This window comes from Panthera leo, chromosome A2, assembly GCF_018350215.1.
Source record: "Panthera leo isolate Ple1 chromosome A2, P.leo_Ple1_pat1.1, whole genome shotgun sequence".
Taxonomy (NCBI): Eukaryota; Metazoa; Chordata; class Mammalia; order Carnivora; family Felidae; genus Panthera; species Panthera leo.
Window position 1 is genome coordinate 43,306,076 of NC_056680.1, and position 23,100 is coordinate 43,329,175.

Sequence of the window (23,100 nt, forward strand, 5' to 3'; positions counted from 1 at the left end):
TTAATAGTATGTTTACGTTGCCAGTGGGATATGTGGTAGATGTGAATATTTTGGCAGTTGAAATGCTGTCAGTGAGTAATTGAACAGAATTAACAACTGCACCTAAAACATTTGAATTTTCATAAATGCCTTATTGTAGGAAGCTATGGACATTTTGATAAAGTCAGTTGATAATATTTTTCTTGGTTCACTTTCCTTCAGAAGCTCTCATTTTACGTGGAATTTTTACATGGATATATGATTGCCAAGTACATAACCATTTCATTTATTTATGTAACTCTAGGTGCAGAGCTGGTGAAATGCAGACTCTCTTGCATACACTTTATAAGTAGTTTGTTTCAAAGAGAATGAAATTAAAATATCTGTGTCTGTAAAAGTCATTATTATATTCCCAACACAGTTAACATATAAGCTCACTTAATTTGTGATGAGAAAACTGCATTCTCCATTCTTCAGACTTTGAAGCCGCTGTCAATCCAAATGTACCTCCATATATCACCGAGGGACATAATTAGTATTCAAGTATCTATTCCCCATCTTTGCCACTTTACTTTGTTGAATCTCAGTTCATAAAACTCGTATGTTTACTGGAAGCTATGTCACTTTTATCATTTCCTTGCCTCCTGGATGATTAAAATGACTGTCTTGAGAAAGTAGTTTGAGCAGCTAATTAAGCCCAAATAATTACATTCAGCAATTGGTGCTCTGTCATCATTTCTATTAAAAATAAATATATTAAATTAAAAGTAGTTAGCTACTACACTTCAACTATCCCTTAAAATGTCTCAAGGAAAAAAAATACCTACCTTTATCCCTGGAAGATATTTCTGCCAACATTGTCTTAAGCATATTACATTATACTTGCTGACAATTGTCTGAAACACTCAGGGGAAATGTGATTGATATAACTTGTGTCAAAATCTAACCAGTGTCACACGTTTTTAAAAACTTGACTTCCTTAAGATTGTATTGTCATCAGGTTTTTAAGACAGAGATGGACTTAACATTTCAAGGACTATGCTATCGCTCTATCTAATGATAGGATATCTCTCCAGGAAATATTTGGTAATAATAATTTACTGAAATGTATAAATGCTTTATGTTTAAAGAAATTATATGTCCATTAAGGGAAAAAAGAGGAGATTCATTACCCTGTTTCAAATTAAGAAGTTGTACATGGTATACATTCATTTTATCACAGTAGAAGGTTAAGATATGGTAGAGGGCAAGATCATAGTTAATTTTCCCAAATATGGACAAATCCAGAGGGAATTCAGATGTAAAATGTAAATTATACAGGATATGAGCAGTAGAAATGTAGTTTCTCAGTGAAAGTTTCCGTAGAACACTGGTGATCCATGAGGTAGACCAATGGTTTTGCTTCTACAATACAGTGATCGAGAACCCTTCATCTCAGAGAATAAGGGGGGGGGGGGGAGGGAAGCTAATGGATATATTGGACTGAATGAATAGTTTCTCTTCATCACATTTCAAACATTTGGCATCATGACACTGTCCTTGAGTGCTGAGTGGGAGAACAGTAAAAGGAGCAGACTCAGGTAAATTTGAGGAACTCCGGAGCATCTGAACTGTGCTTACTTCTCAAGGGAGCATTTGGGCATTTCACATATGTAACAGCCATGTTTTTTGCTAGATAGGTCCCAAGTTCTTAGGATACAAACAATTTCTTCTGTAATTTGGAACAGTCCATTAAATACACCATAATCCCCAAGTATTCCACTCTCTGTACAAGGGAGAAATTAAATAAGGTTGCTCAGTTTAAAACAAAACAAAACACAAAAACTTTACTTAGTTTTGTTTGTTTCTAGTGTACTTTTGCTGGGTCTCTTGGAACAAAAATGATCCTAGTCTGTATTCCTGGTCACCTTAATTTTTTTGCATTCTTCCTTCCTCTGTAGCATTTTTCATTTTCTTACATACTCTATAATTCACTTATTTGTTACGTCTGTGGTCCTCTCTCCATCTTTCCTTCCTTTAGAAAGAAGCATAAAGAAGGCAGGAATGTCCTGGGAACGGTATGTGTTCAATAGATAATTATCTATTGAGTGAAATGATTTTATCTTACACTCTTTCATTCTTAGATAATTTCCATTCTGACTCCCTTGCTCTAAAATATGAAAACTTTCTGTTTTTTAGGGGTAAAGCTTAGGATACTTTGCAATAAAGAGCATCAAAGGGAAATAATGAACTTCTAAGTGCTTTCTTTCCCTATTTTAGGGTTTGTAGTCATGTATTTCTAATACATAGAGAACTCCTTGCTCTTCAATGGGGAGCAAGTGTGGGGCTATGTGAAAATCCTACGACTTCATGGAGAGAACTCACTATTCCAGTATTTTCAGCACAAAGAAGAGAATCATCTACATATGCAAAAAAACATATATCAGCATGCATGAATATCAAGTAATGTTCACTCATTTATATCTAATAATGAGAAGGAAATTGTGTTTGTTATTTTTAACCTTCATGAAATACCCACATTCTGTTTTAAGGGGAATCTATTTGCTTTCTTGCCATGGACAAGAACTACACACAAAGAAACACATACATACATAGTAACACAAATACATACATTTGAAAGTAACTACATAAACACAAAATGTATACAGTACAAATAAAAGCATCTTTAGAAGTTTTTATTTTTTTATTGATCTGTATTGTATAATTTTTATTACACTATGGGATTGCTATGTAAATACAGGTCTAAGATAAGTCTGTCATTAGCATATCCTCTCATTCTCTTTCAAGTGGGAATGTTCAAGTTATTACTGACAAAAAATTATTATTTTACAACCTATAAATTTGAAGCTTTAATCTGAGAAAGAACGGTAGTATTACGCATTGATTCAACCATTTTCTTGACTATTGAGGGTAGTCATCTGATTGTTTAAGATGATTTGAGATTTGTGTGTATGTGTGTGTTTGTATTTTCTAGTCTGTAATGTTCATCTGATTGTCATTACAGAGTCAAATATAATTTTATTTCTCACACCAAAATCAGCATATAGTGACCTTCCTGGTAATAGGGTGGTAAGGAGCAAATGAGAATTTTCAGCAAAGCTGATAAAACAATCATCTCTCTTTGAATTTACTTATCAGCCTCAGTCATGCAAGAAATGTTGTTGTTAGATAACATGTAAAAAGATAATAGTTACAAGAGTAAGATATTTTCCAGCTTAGTTTTTTAGCTGATATGGCTTATCTGTGTTAAGAGGATTCTGAAGTTATCTGCACTGTATGTCAGAGATTTCTCTTTCACTCATGCAGCAGGATAAAGCAATTTTCCATTCAAACATTGGGAGTGTAATTAGCAGCAGCCTCACCAGAGCCTCAGAAGTTGCCCAGTGTAATCTGAGGACATGTTCCATAGGCACAAACAGGAAATCAAAAAGAGAGAGAGAGAGGGTTTAAGTGCTTTCGTTTTGGAGGAGTTGGATTAAAATGACAGTGTATACATACACTAAGAGGTATATGAAGATCACATAAAACAGGAAATTATTTGATCTGGCATTTGAAAAATTATTAAAAAGCAGAGTAACAGCAGGCTATAAAAATGATCTTGTTTGCAGGCAACATTTGTTTTTGTTTCCCCACTGGAGAAGTTTTGGATGTTCAATTATAGGCCTCATTGCTTTAGCATTATTTTCAACTGAAATGTCGGAACTTGGAAAAGCATATCTAATGTGCAAATTAAGTTTATTGCTGCTCATTTAGTTGTTTATTCTTTGTGATAGAAGTCTTTATTATACCAGCATAGAGAATGGCCTATCCATTTTCTCCAGCGGAATGATGGTGTGCACCATTATGGTTCTACATTTACTAAAAGAAATACCAAGATCGGTAGATAATTGGAGGCTTTGTGGCTTTAAAAGGTAGTTTAAAGGATTTCAGGTGTTGAGCCCAGCTTTATTGAGAAGCTCAGCTTTATTGAGTAAACCAAAAGTACAATTTCACCGAAATGACAAGGGACGCTGGAATATATCTGTCATATTTTAGTGGCTAAAAGCACCACTGCAGAGAAGTCTCCCAGTACTGCTAATATTTTCCTCAGAATGTTTAGAAATGATTAGTGGAAGCATTTTTCAGGTTAAAAAAAAAAACAGTGAATTTTGTACACTGGCTAGGAATTTTCTTTCCCCCACCAATATTGAAAATACTTCTGAGTGAATTCTTGATACTTGAATTCCATAATCTGTGCAAGTAGAAATGCAAGCAACCCCCCCCCCCCAAAAAAAAAATCTGTTTAAGCAAATACAATATCAGTGTTATTTTAGTCTTTGCAACAGTTCACTCCACAGTCTTGTAAAAATGTAGTACATATCACTCAGATAAAATAGTAAGCCGCTATTTTTCAAAATATATATTGTATAATATATAATGTGAAGGACAGATATTAATGAATTACAGGTTTGCTCCTTTGGTTTGTTTTTACTCTTCAAGATACTTTCCCCTGAACAAATTGAATCAAAACTGGTTAATGTTTTTTTTGTTTTGTTTTGTTTATTCTTAATAAAAATAAGGAGCAGATAGCTAGTCTTTTAAGCAAAGTGAAAGAAACCAGACAGATGAGTATAGACCACTCCTCAAGGAATTGAAAAGCACAGACTTTGGAATTAGATGAACTAGCTTTATTACTAACTAGCTTTATTACTGACATCTTGAAGACTTTGTTTTTATAGTTATTGGTGTTGTATTCTTTATTCCACTTTTTATTAACCACCATTTATCAAATATATACTGTGTTCCCGGCACTGTGATAGGTGCTTTATGTACATCATCTCAGTGATCCCTCAGAACACTGGGAAGCCAGTAATTATTATCTCTTTTACATGAGGGGAGACTGAAGCATAGATTACTAAAACTACTTGACCATGACCCCTGTCTTAGTAAGTGGCAGAACTTTTTTCCTTCTTCTGTTTTATCTTCCAGTAACTTTATGTAATAATAACTACCTGAGACACATGCAGTTTCACATGGCATTGTTTAGAGTGCCCCGAAAAGGAAAATAGAGTAACCTGCAAAGATTAGTCCTTTCCCTAAATACTTCAGCTCTCACTTGTTAGAGTTCGGTATCTATTTATATGCTCTTATCCATTGGAGATGAACTTTACATAGAATGAAATATGCAAATCATAAGTGTGTTTGCTGAATTTTGGCAAATGCATAATCAGTGTATCCCAAACTCTACTAAATATAGAACATTAACATCACCCTATAGAACTTTCCCTCATGCCCCATCTTAATCGTTTAATTCCTGCTCCCACCCTACTTGTAGAAGCAACCATTGTTAGGATTCTTTTCTGCCACTGACTTCACACAGATGCCATCATACAATATATATATATGCTTTGGCGTCTGGCTTCCTTCGCTTGTCTTAAACCACTAGGTATCTGCTTTCTGATTTTATTAAAAATGAACAACACAGGGGTGCCTGGGTGACTCAGTCAGCTGAGCATCTGACTGTTGGTTTTAGCTCAGGTCATGATCCCAGGGTCCTGGGATCAAGCCCCATATGGGGCTCCATGCTGAACAGGGAGCCTGCTTAAGATTCTCTGTCTCTGCTCATGTGTACTTTCTCTCTCTCTCAAAAGTATATCTATATCTATCTATCTATCTATCTATCTATCTATCTATATAAATATATATCTATCTATCTATATATAAATATACAGATAGATAGATAGATAGATATAGATATATACATACATACATAAAAAGAACAAAACTTTTACCAAGAGTAGGTGTAGTCTGTGCAGTAGAAAAATATCTTGAACTGTAAGTATTTTTGTCTTCAATCTCCTTTCCCAACGTGTACACATGTGTGCCCTGAGTATTTGGTTAGGAAGTAGAAGTTCATTGGTATGTCCTTGATTCCGGTCTGATGTTAAAAGAAACTATTAGACTTCTCTGTTGCTCAAGCCATCTCTTTCTAAAGTGGCACAGTGGTCACTTATGTTCTGGTGCCATTTTTTAGGAATAATGTGCTTCATTAGGATGGAAAAGACCCTCTGATGCAAGTTCTGTCTTCAGTGTCTGGATCCTGAATACTCAAGGAAGCAGTTGGCAGATTCTTTCTAGCCTAAGTGAGGGATGGTGCTGGAGGAGGGTGGTGGTGAAAGGGAAAAAAGTAGTCAGATGAATACAATTCACCCTGATTCTCATCTTCTAGCTTTTATTGTCTCGTTTTGCCTCCCCTCACCTCAACATAAATGTCCAGAAGAAAACATCCCCTTGCTACTAGATTCTGTCGCCAAACAAAATAAAATTTCCTAATTCCGTTTCCTATAAAACTACAGCGTTCTTCCACCTGGTGTTTTATTACAGCCTAGCACAGAGTTACAGTTGGAGGACTGAGTGAATGTTATCTATTTATAAGAAATATAAATGTGATGCCAAAAATAGTCATTGCCTATTACATAGTAACAGCCTCGAAACTGAGTAGTTGGTGTATCTAATTCATTAAGCATACTCTACTGTGCATGTTCTTTTTAAATAGATGTCAGACTCTGTTCTGATTACTTGTTGATATAAAAGATCTGTGTTTACATTTTACATTATTACTTGCTAGGGAATTTTTCAGTGTTACCTTGCATGATATTTAGACATGTTTTCTCGTTGAGACAACTCGAATTTTAGACATTTACTTTCTCTGGACTATTCTTTCTTTTCTTCTGGGATTTTGGAAGGCTTTTCGTATTTGTTCTACATCATTTAAATATTGAGGTGAAAGATACATGGGTGATAGTACCTTCAGGTAAACTGGAATATATTGACCACGGTTACTTTACACATTGAAATTAAGCTATTACACTGCCTATGGTAGAATATACCAAGTGCTGTGTGTCTTTTTTAATCTGTGAAAAATTATCTGTCTGAGCAGATAAAACTTGTGCTTGACTAAACTTACCAGCCTTATGCAAGTAGACATATGAAGAGGAAAAGTACATTATAACAGATGAAAAATTCCTCCATTTCTGGCTTGCTAGAGGAAGAAAATTAAAGACTCTATCATACTGATTTCCTTGTTTGTTTGTTATCTCTCTACAGGGTTTATTTCAGAGATTAGCTTTGAATTTCCTGTATTTGCTTTCCCTAGAGTTAGTAATTTTCTTGTTTTGTTTGTTTGCTCCATTTTCTATGGACTTGCCAATTACTCATTCCTCAATTCTATCTCAGTTGTCTCCCTTAAAAAAAATCAACCTGACCTTGTGTTTGGGAGCCCCGTTGCCTAAGCATCATGCCTTTCTCAACATGCTCCCTCATTTTGGTCTAATGCATCTTCCAGTGGATTTTTGAGAAAGAATTCAAGAGGAATGCCAATTTTGGAGATCCTTCTTGTTTGAAAATGTATTCATTCTATGCTTACATTTGCTTGATGGCTTAGTTGGAAATAGAATTCTAGATTGGAATTCATTATCCTTGGCAATTTGGAGATGTTAGTCTGCTCTGGGAGCTGAAACCATTTTGATTTCTGAACTGTTGTGTGTGACATCTTTTTTATATCTCTGTCTGTCTCTCTGTCGTTTTTCCCAGCATGCCACAATTGCATGATGATGTGCGGTGGTGCATGTCTATTTCCGGCCTTTACATGGGGCATTTGGTACACTTTGTCATCCTGAAAACTCGCACCCTTCTTCCTGGAATATCTTCCTGAATAATTTATTAATTTATTCCATTTCTTCTTCTATAATCCGTATTATTGAAGAAGTTAGATTACGTAAACTGGTACTCTAGTTTATGTGTGTGCAAGTATGTATACATGTATGTATCTGTGTGTGTAGTTTATTATATTTTACATATTTATATAGATTTAGATAGTAGATGTATTTTTTATGCATGTATATATGAACTGTATATTTTATTTCTCTCTCTTAGTATCCATTTTGTATCTTTTTTGTTTTATCTTCTGGGAAATTTTCTCTACTTTGTCTTTCAGACCTTTTATTGAATTTTTGTTTTTGCTATTTTTTTTCAAATCTCTAAGTGTCCTTTATTTTCTGACTGTTCCTTTATATAATACCTTGCATTTTTTCTCTCTGTGTCTAAAAATATTGCTCATAAAAGTATTGCTCAGTTTTTCTTTTATCTAGCTTGTTTTACCTGCATGGCCTCCGTGGTCCCAAATTCCTTTCTTCTCTTTGTCTTAATCCTCACCCTTTACGAAGAGGTGTACTGAGATACTTTGTGAATCTTAGTTGTCTGCTCATATTTAAGAATGGAATACTAAAAATCTTATAGAAAGCTCTGACCAAGTTGCTGGACTTCACACTAGCACGATCTGGCTGGGATATATCCTTGGGAAACTCTTAAAGACACTATGTTTAGGTGTTTTCTCTTAGGTTTATCAGATGCCTAGGACAACTGTCCCCCACTTCTAATCCCACATTCATGCCTGGAGAGCAGAGGGACAGTAGACAGCACCCTCAGAGCTAAATGATGTTATGAGACGTGGATCTCAGCGCTTACTATGTACATGTTCCTTAATTTCCCTGTTTTTAGTAAGAGTCCCCATCTTCAACTATGCTCATACCCAGCAGTTCAGAGACCCTCTGTTTCATATCCTCTCTGGAGAATAATTTTGCCAGTCTTCTGCTGAGACTGGAAAACGCTGTAGAAATCATATAGCTTTCTATTCATAAAGTGCAAAAGGGGGGTTGACACATTCAATAAATTTTCTTCTCAGCCTTCTTCACGGCCAGCATAGGATTGATATTTATGGTATATCAGTTAGAAATCGTTTCATTTCATTACCATTTCTCAAATTTTGTTTCTCCTTTTGACCCCTGTTTTGGTGGCTTTATCTTTGAAAAAATTTCTTTGGGTTTTATATTAAATGTTTTTAAAGAACTGAAAATAAACACTGTGTTTAATCAATACCTTCATCAGGATATTATATATCTTATTTTTTATAATGACACTATTTTTCTCTACCAACATTTACAAAAAGCCAAGCTTTAGTTATTTCTTGCTTAAATAAAACTTATCAAGAAATCAATAAAGCAGAGTTTGGATGGGTCAGGAACTCAAATCTTCCACTTGTATTCTAGATATGATTCCCTCTTGTGTTCAGGGACATCAATCTACCAATTTTCTTTCTCCCTATCACTCTGTCTCTGTCTCTTTCTCTACCACATTCTTTCTCCTTCATCTCTGTTATTTTGTGTAACGCATCATCCCCACCAAATACTTTTGTATTATTATTCTCATAATTTACATAAAAGACCTCTTCTGACCCTGCTTCCCTTCCAGCCATATTTGACTATTCTCCTTTATATCAAAAGTTATCTATATGAGCTTGTTTTTTCCAAACCTTCTGGTCAACTTTGCTTTAAATCAGTGCCACCAGCCTTTTCCCCCTACCATTTCATCAACACTGCTCTTAACAAGGTGACTAGTAACCTCCACGTTATTAAATACTGTAGTCAGTCCCAGTCCTCATTTACTTAACCTATCAGACTATTAATCACATCCTTCTTGAAATACATTCCTCACTTGGCTGCCTGCACATTGCATTTGTCAGGTTTTCCTTTTACATCTTAAGTCACTTCTTTTTTGTTTCCTGTGCTGTTTTTTTTTTTTTTTCATTGTTACTATTTCCTAAATTTGGGGTATGCCAGAGATTTGTCCTTGCATTTATTCTCTGCTATATCTACTCCCACTTATTTGGTGTCTTATTCTGTCCTCTTACGTTAAACACCAAACGTAAGCAAATTCCAAATTGATACACCACGTTCACATTTCTACCTCAATCCAACGTGCTAACATTGGCCTCCTAACTCTTACTCCCAAAACTTGCTCCTATTATAGTCTTTCCCTCTGTATTCAGAACAGTCTGTACTGACAGTTGCCACTCCAAATCTTTGTAGTCATATTTTACACCTTGCTTTCTTTCAAACTCCATATCCAGTTGTCCAACAAATGGCATTAGCATCTGTATATGTACAGAATCTAACTACTTCTCACCACTGCAATTACCAAACTGTAACTACTACCATCCTTTTTCCAGTGCATTGCTATAGCGCAGAGGTGCTTAACCAAGCTGGTTTTGCCTCCGAGACCTCCAAGGAGACCTTTGGCAATGTGTGGAGGATGCTGCTAAATAGCCTGTAATGCACAGGGCCCCCTCCTTACCTCACTCTGAATCCACCCATACGGACATGCAACACAAAATTATCTGGCTCAAAACATTAATAATGTTGATGTTGAGAAACTCAGACATACAACCTCATGAGTATTTGTCTTGATTCCACCTGTCTCTCCTCTAGAAACTAGAATATTCCTATTAAAATGTAAATGAGATTTTTTGCCTCTTACTATAGAAGTCCTCTGATAGATCTTCAGTTCAGTGTTGTTTCATTTGCTCACTATTCATACTGATGTACACCTGAAAGAAGGTGTAGGATTTGAAACTAATTAGAAAGTTATGAATAAAACATTGAATAAACACTTATGTTAAGGGTTTCTCCTTTTTTTTGAGAGAGAGAGAGAGAGGCACAGAGAGAGAGAGAGAGAGGGAGAGAGAATCCCAAGCAGACTCCAAGCTCCGTGCAGAGCCCAACATGGGGCTCGATCTCACAGTCATGAGTTCATGATCTGAGCCAAAATCAAGAGTCAGACACTCAATCAACTGAGCCACCCAGACACCCCAAAGGTTTCTACTTCTATAGGAAGTAATACCCAATTCTTTCTCCAATTGTTATTATATGTGTATGTGTGTGTGTATATATATATATATATATATATATATATATATATATATATATATATAAAATGTATATAAACCTAACTATACCAACCCAAATATGTTATATAATGTATATAAACCCAAATATATATATGTTATATAATGTATATAAACCCAAATATATATATATGTTATATAATGTATAAAAACCCAAAGATAAATGGCCTAAATATTTTCAACCCTACACACAGTCTTTTATTAAACATTATTAATATTTGGAGAAACTTTTGTCCTGACTAGTCAAAGTAGATTTTCACACCAGTATCAGCCCCCAAATATTGCTAAAATCTTTTAAAAATGAATAAAAATAGCAGTGCCAAGGAATTATGACAGTAACCAAGGTGTTTGCAACATAAGGGACAATATTCTGGAGAAAAGAAAAGCACAGATAGGTGATCACAACACTCCCCAGTGTTTTTCTCCTCCAGAAACTTGTCACTTCCCAAGCAGTATGAATCAAGAATTTGTAAAATTTAAAAATTAAAACAAACAAACAAACACAGAAAATACATCAAACAGAAATTTTGGTTGCTTCATGGTGCAAGGAAGACAAAAATTGGGGCTCAGAATTTTCCAGATAAAACGAACCTACTATACAACCTGACCTTGAATGGAGGCACCGGAAGGATTTTGCCCTGGTAATAAAAACAGAACACAATTGACCACCGATCAAAAAGACTGACATTCAGTCTCCATTCATATCCAGTCCTGATTGTATTCTGCTGTTTTTAGTTGCCTGCTTAGAAAAATAAATCTTCTTGGAAAAAATATAAACGAATAAAACATTTATTTACATTGCAATGCATATTCAGTAAAATATTACCAGGAATAGCTGGAGCCAGGATCAAAACCCAGCTGAACATCAGACATTAGCAATAAGTCACAGCCAAGAGGAGTATGAAAGTTATTAGACAAGGGTTTTAAATAATTGTTATGAATATGTTAAAAAACAGATGACAAGATGGCAAATTTTAGAAGGGAAATGACATGTATTAAAAATCAGTTGGACAGAGAAAAACAAATACCATATGGATTCACTTATATGTAGAATCTAAAAAACAAAAGAAAGGAACAAACAAACAGAAACAGACTCATAAATACAAGAATAAACTGGTTGTTACCAGAAGGGAGGGAGATGAGGAGGATGGGCAAAATAGGTGAAGGGGACTAGAGGTACAAATTTGCAGTTGTAAAACCAATAAGTCATGAAAATTAAAAGTACAGCATAGGAGATATAGTCAGTAATATTGTAATAACACTGTACGGTCACAGATGGTGACTGTTTATTATCGTGAGCATTGAGTAATGTATACATTGTCAAATCACTATGTTGTGCACCTGAAACTAATATAATATTGTGTGTCAACTATACTGCAATAAAAGAGAATCAATTGGAAGTCTAGAGCTAAAAACCACAAAAGCTACAATTAAGAACAATAGAGATTGATTTAATACCAGATTAGATGTGGCAGAGAAAAGAATTAGGAAAATGGAGAGTGTGTAAACGGAAAATATCCAGACTGCAACACGGAGAGAAAATGCAATGAGAAAGACAACAAAAGGACATAAGGATATATTGGATATGAATAGTTCCAATATTGTGATACTGTAGTTCCAAAAGGACTGGAGAGGAGAGAAAGAAAATGAGGGATGGACAGTATTTGAAGAAGTATTTGCCAGAGATTTAAAAACAAAAACAAACAAACAAAAAACCTGAAAATGACAGCAGCCATCCTTTTCAGGAAATTCTATGAGCCCTAACTAGGGTAAACACAAAGGAAAGTTTAAGCACATAGTAGTGAAACCAAAAAAGAAAAGAAAAACTATCCTGATAAAATAGATACATTATCTTCAAAATAACAACAATAAGACTGGCAGTTGTTACAACAACAGAAATAAGAAAATCCGAAAGTCTGTGGAATGGTTTTTCTAATGGGCTGAAAGACCACAGTGATAAGAATTCAACTCCCAGCAAAAATATCCTCCCTAATGAACACAAATTAGAGATGCTTTCATACAAACAAAACCTCTGAGAATCCATCACTATCAAATGTACACTACAAGAAGTATTGATGACATCCCTATGGCTACAATAAAATATCCCAGATCAAAGCTTATAAATGGAAGAAAAAATAAGAGGCATGGAAAGGGTTAGTATGTTCCTATGCAGGTTAAATTGAGATTCTGAGGACTTAGGAAGAGGACCAAATTTCAAGTATTCATTTCTAGCCTTCACAATATCAGAGAATTTTGTCACCTGTTTGAAGTGCTATTTGTACACTAGATTCCTTTATGTTGGTGTCTTAGCAACATTTCCTATAATGTCATTAGACAAATGAAGGCAGACTCAAGTTTGTACAGAGTAAAGAAAGGTTTGGTGATTTTTCTTGTTTTTGTCCCTTGTTGGAGAGAAGTTGATAACTTCAGAAATACTTGAGAAGTTACTATTCTGAACAGTCACACTGAAAGATTATTACTCATAGATGAAAGTTCCAACTGAGTTGAAGGTACAAAAGAAAGAAACAAACACAAAGTGACACAAAAGAATATTTTCCGGATGGTCAAGAAAGCCCAATTACATATTTTCTTGCCATTCCCTAGCTTCTAAAAATGTAGTTAGGGATCATAATGTGCAATTGATACATGGAAGAAGTCTCATTTGTGTTTAGAGAAATCATGCTGAGGAATTCTGACAGAATTTTTAATATTAGTTTTCATGTGTTTTGAGATGCTCATAACTGAAGATGTATTCTGGAAGCATCTTTGGCTATTACAGCAATATGAATTTGAGTAAGGCTATTCATCAAAAGCATTATAGATCTTATTAAACCTTTCATTTTACTTCTTCAGAACAGGATTATTAGATCAAGCTGTTTTTATATGATTTGTATCTCATGAAAAGAGATTGAAAATGGAAATATTAAAATTCTGTAATTTTATTAACTCTTCATGAATGTTTGTCATTAATATTTAGAATAATCTTCAAAAAGTGATAGGTCCTGGGCTCCTGGATGGCTCAGACAGTTAAGCCTCCCACTCTTGATTTCGGCTCAGGTCATGATCTCATGGTTCCTGAGATCCAGCCCCACATCGGGCTCTGGACTGACAGCAAGAAGCCTCTTGGGACACTCTCTCTCCCTCTCTCTCTGACCCTCCCCTGTTGGCATGTATGTACAAGCACACCCATGTACTCGCATTCACACACACACCTCTCTCTCTTTGTCTCTCTCTCTCTCTCTCAAAATAAACTTTAAAAAAAAGTGGTGGGTCCTCATCATTTCATCACTTTACAAGCTGAATGGGAAAGATGCCCCCTTATTTTGTACATAAATTATTCACTAACTTCGTCATTTCTTTCTGTTTTTCTTTTATTACAAATGAGTATTACACACAGAAAAGTAGAAAAAATAGTATAAGGAACTCTTATTCACCCATCAGTCAGGGTTGTTAATCATCAACTCATATCTATCTTTGTTTCATCCATACCCCCACCTACTACTTGCTCAGCATCCACCTCAGATATCTAGAGGCAAATCATAAACATCGTAATTTCATGTGTAAATATTTCATAATGTATCTTTAAAAGAAAAGGGAATCTTCTTTTTAATACAATAATAAACCAGTTTTATTGTATTACAAAATTAGCAATGATTCTGAATTATTTACAGTTCAAATTTACATGATTGTCTCATAAATATGCATTTCTATATATATGTATATGCTAAGTAAATACACACAGATAAGCACGTATCCGTGTGTATGGTGTGTGTGTGTTAATTCTCTTCACCCATGACAATCATACTTCCAAACATTGTTTTTCAGAATCTTTATATCCCAAGATGTATTAAGAGGTGTTACATGGATTAAAACTGGTCCCTATCTAGTAAGCGTAGGAAACTGAGAATTAAATGTGCTTTAAGAAGTTTCTTTAATCCACAATTCTCAGAGCTTTTAATATGCTAAAATGTACTGTGGCACTGTAAAGGCAGATATGGTATAGAGAATTAATTACACTTAAATAACCTCAAAAGTCCATTTTTATGTATTTCTTTTTTGAAGCATTACTAACCAATTCCATTTTACTAGATACGACCTTTTCCTGGATCTAAAGCATTAGAGACTTTCTGACAATATATTTACATAACTTGGATTTTCCTTAAATAGAAATTTCAGGTTCAAATTTCAAAACCTGAAGCAGTATTTCTCAAAATGTGGTCCCTGGACTAACTACAGCAAAATCGACTAAAAAAGTGGCCTGTTAAAAGTCCATATTCTTGGTTCCCTTCACAGACCTACTGAATCAGTATTTCTGGTAGGAGTTGAGGATTTCACATTTTGAGCATGTTCTCTGAGGAGTTGTTATGCATGCTACAAAGTTTAAACTTCTAGAATTTCTGCAAATACTTAAGGAATTTGCTACAAGAAGTAGAAGATGATTCAGAATGAAAAGGAGCAACTATCTTTTGTTCCAGGAGAAAGAGGCTTAAAGAATTTCAAAGTTTCACAGGTGGGAGAGTATAGCATAGGTGACTTCTTTCCTTTTTAATTTGTTATAAGTCAGGCCATAATGGTCTCACTTATCCATAAATACAAGAAGTACTTCAGTCTTAACCGTGAACTTCATGTTATTGTACCTACTCTATTGGTATTTAAGGACTCCCAGGAAAGGAGAAGAGTAAATGTGTGTATATACCTCCCTCCACTCCCTGAGATTGATTTGAATGGTTTGGAAAAAAATAAAAATAAAAGTCTCTGATACTAGAATTTTTTAAGAGTGCAAGTGTTTGCAAAGGAGCAGTCTCGACTGGTTAAGGAACTAAAGAATAGTCCTTGTTTTTTTCCTAAAATGGCATCAAAGATTCTATATATTTCTGCTGCACAAGAACCACTCTCCCCTTCTCTGCGAGTGTGATTTTGTCCCTGCAGGGTATTCACTTGGAATTGTAAGCCCGGAGCTGCGCGTGGTTGTAGGAGAGAGCTCTGTAGGGTAGCAATGAGCAGCCTGGTGGCTCAGAGCCACCTACACAGGATTAGGGCAGATCTGCATGTGGTGTGGGGAGAAGACACAGTAGGTAAAAGACTTCTTGTCCAACCACCCCCTCACCTACAAGGAGACTATGCGTAGGGGAATGACGCTAGGGTAATCATCTATGCTCTTCTTTTGGATAAAAAAGCCTATTTACATAGAAGCTATTTCTTTTTAAATATAATCTATTTTTCCACCCTACAGATAATGGTATGTCTCTGCTTCATATTTTCAACGCTTCCCATTTTCTTTCCGCAAAAAGAGTACATTTCTAAGCGTGTCACCCAGGACTAGCTTCATTGGTGTGCGGCTCCTCCGCATAAGGACCCTGTGCTGAGAAAGGCCCCGTTTTGTTTATCGCCCTGATGTCACTGTGCTGAGATGCTTAGTCATCTTGTCTCTGAAGTCCTACTTTGTCAGTGAAGTCTACCGGGACAGCGGAGCATGCGCGCAAGCAGAGGCACTATACTGGGTGGCGAAAGGTGCGCCCACGTGAGGTTCAGCAGCAGCAGCCCATTTGCAAACAGGCTCAGCCCTATGGACCAAGCAGACAGTGTCCACGCCTAAGAATCGGTACGGTGTAGACCCCCCTGCCTCGTGGCAGTCAGGAGTTCTGAGGCCCTGAAAGTGGGTCCATCAGGTTGATGGAGGTGATGGTCACAGCAGCCCCAGAAGTTTCAGTGGCCGACTGCAAAGGGCCTCACAGGAGCAAGGAGCTCAAAGCAGTCAGTACCAGGAAGTAATGTTGAGAGGCCCGCTGGCCCAGAGTCCATGTAATCTTTGTGACATTTGCACAAATAGTGACTCTTCAACCTGAGCACCAGGACGGAACTGTCAGTGTTCAGGCAGTAACTTTGTTAGCAAAGACTAACAAAATAATTGCCTGCACCTGAGCATTGCAGTAAGGCATATCACAGAGTTATTCACATTCTTCAAAGAGTTTAGCATACCTTATTTTTGAACATTTGTCCAACATTGGAAAGCTAATATCCAGAGGCTTAAAAACAGAAATTAAATGTAAAGACTTTTCCACTCAATGGTAAAGAACACTTTTTATAGGAAGCTCCAGGTGACCTAATTATTAATGAGTGTTTCTCTGTAACTGAAGATACGGCAAGAGAATGTGTAAACAGGCATTTTGGAGTATACACAAGTCATGAAGACACTTTCAGTGTCTTGTACAGCCTTCAGAAGTTACAGGGTATGTCAGAAGAGCATTAAAGTTGCACTGTTTACATCTACACCTAAAATTTAATTCAGAATTACACAAAATGCATTTGGATGAAGAGTTAAGTCTTCTAAGAAATATTGTTGTCCCATGAGAATCATCAGCTCTAGATGTTCTAAAATTTATATTTCAAAATATATCTATCCCAGTGTTGTCACATCCTGTAAACTACTGTTTACAGTTCTGTAACAGTTATATCAGTAGAAAGATGCTTTGCAAAATCAAATATCGAAAAATATTTGTAATTTTGCATTCATCATGAGCAACCAATACCAGTTACTTCAAGTGAAAATGAAATTGCGTAAAACACATTCTAATAATTTAAGAAGCAAATTTGGGGAAAGGTGAGAGAAAGCTTAGATCAAGCCAGATATAACTTTAATAAGGCATTATTTAATGTATTATATAAAACTGACAACAAAAATTATATATATATATATATATATATATATATATATATTTTGCAATTTGTAAGTTTATGTTGCTCTAATGTATCACTATTACCCTATTACATTTTATAAGTTATACAACATTCCTAAAGAAAGTTGCTTTATATTCAGTACATTTTTTTAAGTTTATTTATTTTGTGAGAGACAAGAGTGAGGAGGGACACAGAGAGGGAGAGAATCCCAAGCAGCCTCTGGGCTGTCAGTGCAGAGCACATTTTGGGGTTCAGTCTCCCAAACCTTGAGATCGTGACCTGAGCCAGAGTCGGATGCTTAACTGACTGAGCCACCCAAGTCACCCCACATTTTCATTTCACACTGTGACCCACAAATTATGTAGCAGATCCTAAAGATATTTCAGGCTTATGTCTTCGCTATGACTATGACTATGACCCAGGTTCCTATTTTCCAATTTTACTCCTGTATTACTCTCTAATACTGGGATTTCCAGCAATGACTGCCCTGCATGTACTATGTTTCTTCTTTGCACAGATTCTTTGTAAATGCTCTTGCATCTTGCTGGTATGGGCACCTTCTCCCTACCTGCTGTCTTTACCAAAACTCCTATTTGCCTTTTACCCTCAGCTAAAACAACTCTTTCTCAATAAACTGACCCCTCAGGATTTGTTGCTGGTTTTTTTCCTCCATATTCCTTTGTATTTCCAATACTTAGCAGATTGCTAGAATTTGGTAGGTGCTCAGTAAATACCAGTTAAGTGAAATAACTAGTGATGATATCTAAACATTATAAATTATAATAATACAAATATTTCTTATTCATGAAGTTTTAGTCATTATTAGTGTCCTACCGATGAGCTATGTATACAGGGAATGATTTGTCTCACTTTGCTACTTTGTGGTGCCATAAATGGAAGGAGTTGCTGTCATTTTTAATGTTTGAAAATTACTTTAATTGCATGATCTAAAACTTTAAATCAGAGCAGTTTTGCTCTACCAACGCATCCAATTAGCCAACTCATCCTCCCATAAATGTAAATAAGACATTAGTGATACATTCTTTTTCCAAGAAATTACATCAGGAAAATATTTTCTAGTTCCAAAAAGTGTTCTTGAAACCTGGTTATCATTTATCCTTACTTTGGGGGAGAGCAGTGAAGAAGGCTTGAAATTAGGAATGGATTGAGTCCACAGAATCATTCTTCAAACTTTTCTCCAAAAATAATTAGAATGAAAAGTGTATGCATCTAATATAATAAAAGAGAGAACATTTTTAAATTATGTAAACATAAAGATACATCTGAGGTAGATTGAGTTAGATTTTCTGTGTTATATTCAGAAATACAGTATGTGTTTTTATTTTTCCATGGCTCTCTTATCAATACATACCTTAAAACCCAAGATTATTAATTTCTATTTTTTGCTCCTGAAATTTTACCAAGGTAACAGTTGCAATTTTTAAATATTAGAGTAAGACTTAGCATTCTGTTGATAGAACACAGAGGCACACGAATCCATTTGAACACAGAAATTCAGGCTCAGTACAGTTTGGATTCTGGAGTAGCATGAAGAAGACAGAAGGAAAGTAAAATGTTCAGTCCATCTCCTTTAGGGTTAAACTTTATCTTACAAATGATCTTTAGAGAAACAGATCTGCCAGCCTCCAATTTCACAGTTTTGAAACTTCCTTATGTACAGTATTTTTTTTCAGTAGAATTTTCCCAAACCCCTAATTCTTAAATGTAAGTTCCTTAAAAAATATTTTATTTTGGTCAGATAGTGCATATCTGAGTCCAAGTGTATGTCCAGGCCTTCTTTATGGTTACTGAATTTCCTATTCAGTCAATCTTTAGCCCTCTAAAATCAGAAGTATTTATTTTGTTATAAAAAAAAATGTAGTCAGATGTGATCTATTACTATGAGTCTCTTTAAAATTTTGTTTAATGTTTATTTATTTTTGAGAGACACAGAGACAGAATGTGAGTGGGTTGGGGCAGAGAGAGATGGAGGCACAGAATCTGAAGCAGTATCCAGGCTCCGAGCTGTCAGCACAGAGCCTGACATGGGGCCCGTACTCACGAGCTGTGAGATCATGACCTGAGCCGGAGTCAGATGCTCAGCTGACTGAGCCACCCAGGCGCCCCACTATGCGTGTCTTTTAATCAGGGAAATCAGGACTCTCAAGTTCAACTAGAGTATTTTTGGAAATGAGCTTTGAAATGTTGGTCACTGGAACACTAGGACTTGTAGAACAATGGTTGACATTGTGACTGATGTTTCTGGAGGGAAGTTTTTTGTTTTTTTTTTTAATGTTTATTTATTTTTGAGAGAGAGAGAGAGAGAGTGGGAGAGGGGCAGACAGAGAGGTAGACAGAGGATCCAAAGAGGGCTCTGCGCTAATAGCAGAGAGCCTGACGTGAGGCTCAAACTTACAAACCATAAGATCATGAACTGAGCCCAGGCTGGATGCTTAAGTGACTGAGCCACCCCGGTGGCCCAGGGAAGCCACTCAGGGAAGATCAGGTAAGATTTTTGACAGATGTATAATTCTGATGTTGCAAAATCTGGATAAGAGAGGGAAAACATCCATCTTTACTATTCATGTTGCGTCTTTAGGTGAAATAGAAAATTATGATTACAACTGTGTCAGAAATAGGACATATATTCACACCAGTAAATATAAGATTATGATTATATTTAATAAGTACCATTTAATAGGTAAATGGTAGAATATAGGATTATAATTCTCTACATAAACTATTGTAGTTATCATCTTAATGACATCCTTTTTCTCCTAGTATATGAAACTAACACAGACTAGGGCTGCAACCAGTATGTGGATTTTAATGTTGCACCTAGAGTTTTAGAGTTAAAAAAAAAACTGTGTGGTGCATTTTTCATATACAAAATGCTGTCTTTTGAAGTCCAGAGTTTTCTATAAACTACTTATTTTTGTATAAAATATGAGTAAAACCATGTCTTACTTGTATGACAATTAATAAGCTACACTGATTAATGCAGAAATATTTGAATACAAGGGGAATACAGTTATTCCTACTGAATATGGTAGAGTTCTAAGTTGTATTTATACAATTTCAAACAATTGCATGACCATTCAAAATATGCATTTTATTGCCATATGCTCACATTTTATAAGCTTTTCATAATAATAATATTTTTTCTCAACAGAGAGGACTGTTATTACCATTCCACCTTCCAAAATGGATGTTACAGTTGGAGAGAGTATAGTCCTACCATGCCAGGTGTCCCATGACCCCTCCATTGAAGTTATATTTATATGGTCTTTCAATGGAGATGTCATAGACTTAAAAAAAGGAGTGGCTCATTTTGAAAGGATTGGAGGAGTAAGTTGCCCAAATTTTTAAGTACTTAATAAAATAAATCAAGTCTTTTCACGTGAATCAACATCTTCCACAATTATTCTCCCCATATTTATTTGCATGGATAACCCCTGTTTATGAAGCTGCATCTGTTTTTGTTTTATTTTATTTTATGACTTTCATAGTAATGCTTGTGTTCTAGATAATTAAGGGGATAGGAAAAGGGATCATATAGGAGTAACGACAATGATACTAGTATATCTCTTAATTTCAAAGCTGTCCCATATTTAATATTTATCCAGCCGTAAAAAAAAAAAAATGGGCCCTGCTGGGTATGATTATGTTTTATCCCCTTTTCGCTTTCTATCTGCAGGAATCTGTTGGGGATTTGATGATAAGGAATATTCAGTTAAATCATTCAGGAAAATATCTATGCACAGTGAAAACAACTCTGGAAAGTTTATCTGCTGTGGCTGATATCATTGTTAGAGGTAAGCATAATGGTGGAAACAAATGAGCACTTTATTCACAGCAAAAAATGTTAATAAGTGAAGGGTAGATCTCTGAGTAACCATATCATGATAAAGAAGTGAGATAAAAATACAGATTTTTTTTTTCTAAACCTCAGGACTCCATGGCATATGTAGTGTGGATATGGATATTGAATGGAGTAGGTTTTGTGTATTTATAATGAACGACCAGCCTCAGCAAGCAGTGTCAGTCCGTAAAACGTAGCCATGCCTTCTATCTATCATAAAGCATTCTTATCAGAAGAGAGTCAAAGTGATATATTCCTGTAGTTCTCTATATAAGTCTCATTTACTCAAGGTACCTTTTGAAAAAGGAATAGATGAAAGATGTTCCCAATTTTTGAGAGTTCTCAATTTTTCAGAGTAGCTCCCTAATGGGTGATATTCACCCATCTCATGATTGAAATTTTCTAATCTTCAAAGGAAGCATTTCTAAATTAGTATCTCACCATGTAAACTGAATTAATAGGGCTTTATCTCACATAATTTGTTAAAAATACCTTGTGTTCAATATTTTATTTTCTAAGCGTAAGAGAGAAAAATAAACTGCCCTGTCCCAAATCAATGAATTTAATAATTTTCAATATAGTTATCATCCAACGTATTTTTCAAGGTCCACCAGGTCCCCCTGAGGATGTAAGAGTGGAACACATTTCCAGTACTACTTCTCAACTAAGCTGGAGACCAGGCTCAGATAATAATAGTCCCATTCAAATATTTACTGTTCAGGCTCGGACACCATTTTCTGTGGGTTGGCAGGCTGTTTCGACTGGTAAGTGACACCAGGGTTTTGGGGTAATTTTCTAAAACAGGTGTATCTGTTTGTTCAATTGGTTGATGTTAAGTAGTGCTGGTTTTCCTGCCTGAATCCCCCCCTCTTTTCAGTTCCAGAAATTCTCAGTGGTAAGACGTACAATGCAACAGTAGTTGGTTTGAGTCCTTGGGTGGAATATGAATTTCGTGTCGTTGCTGGGAACAGCATTGGGATTGGAGAACCAAGTAAAGCATCAGAATTGTTAAGAACCAAAGCGTCAGGTAAGAAATTAATGTCTTCTAAACATGCTCTCTGTGCTAATAGCAGACAGCCTGACGTGAGGCTCAAACTTACAAACCATAAGATCATGAACTGAGCCCAGGCTGGATGCTTAAGTGACTGAGCCACCCCGGTGGCCCAGGGAAGCCACTCAGGGAAGATCAGGTAAGATTTTTGACAGATGTATAATTCTGATGTCGCAAAATCTGGGTAAGAGAGGGAAAACATCCATCTTTACTATTCATGTTGCATCTTTAGGTGAAATAGAAAATTATGATCACAACTGTGTCAGAAATAGGACATATATTATATTCACACCAGTAAATATAAGATTATGATTATATTTAATAAGTACCATTTAATAGGTAAATGGTAGAATATATGATTATAATTCTCTACATAAACTATTGTAGTTATCATCTTAATGACATCCTTTTTCTCCTAGTATATGAAGCTAACACAGATTAGGGCTGCAACCAGTATGTGGATTTTAATGTTGCACCTAGAATTTTAGAATTAAAAAAAAAAAAACTGTGTGGTGCATTTTTCATATACAAAATGCTGTCTTTTGAAATCCAGAGTTTTCTATAAACTACTTATTTTTGTATAAAATATGAGTAAAACTATGTCTTTTATGACAAGTAATCTACACTGATTAATGCAGAAATATTTGAATACAAGGGGAATACAGTTGTTCTTTATGGTATCGATCTTACAAAGAAAAAGTAAGAAGCATTTTTATGGGTCTTGTACGATTTGGGGCCCCGAATCAGTGG

At 35.5% G+C, this 23,100-nt stretch overlaps 1 protein-coding gene across 1 annotated transcript in view; it reads left to right on the forward strand.

Annotated features, from left to right (window-relative positions):
- Positions 1-23,100, forward strand: part of CNTN6 (contactin 6) — a 168,569-nt gene that overhangs the window by 121,096 nt on the left and 24,373 nt on the right. Inside the window, 4 exon segments of the mRNA XM_042927536.1 lie at positions 20,610-20,785; positions 21,135-21,252; positions 21,905-22,063; positions 22,177-22,326. Coding sequence (XP_042783470.1) covers positions 20,610-20,785; positions 21,135-21,252; positions 21,905-22,063; positions 22,177-22,326 — 603 coding nt within the window.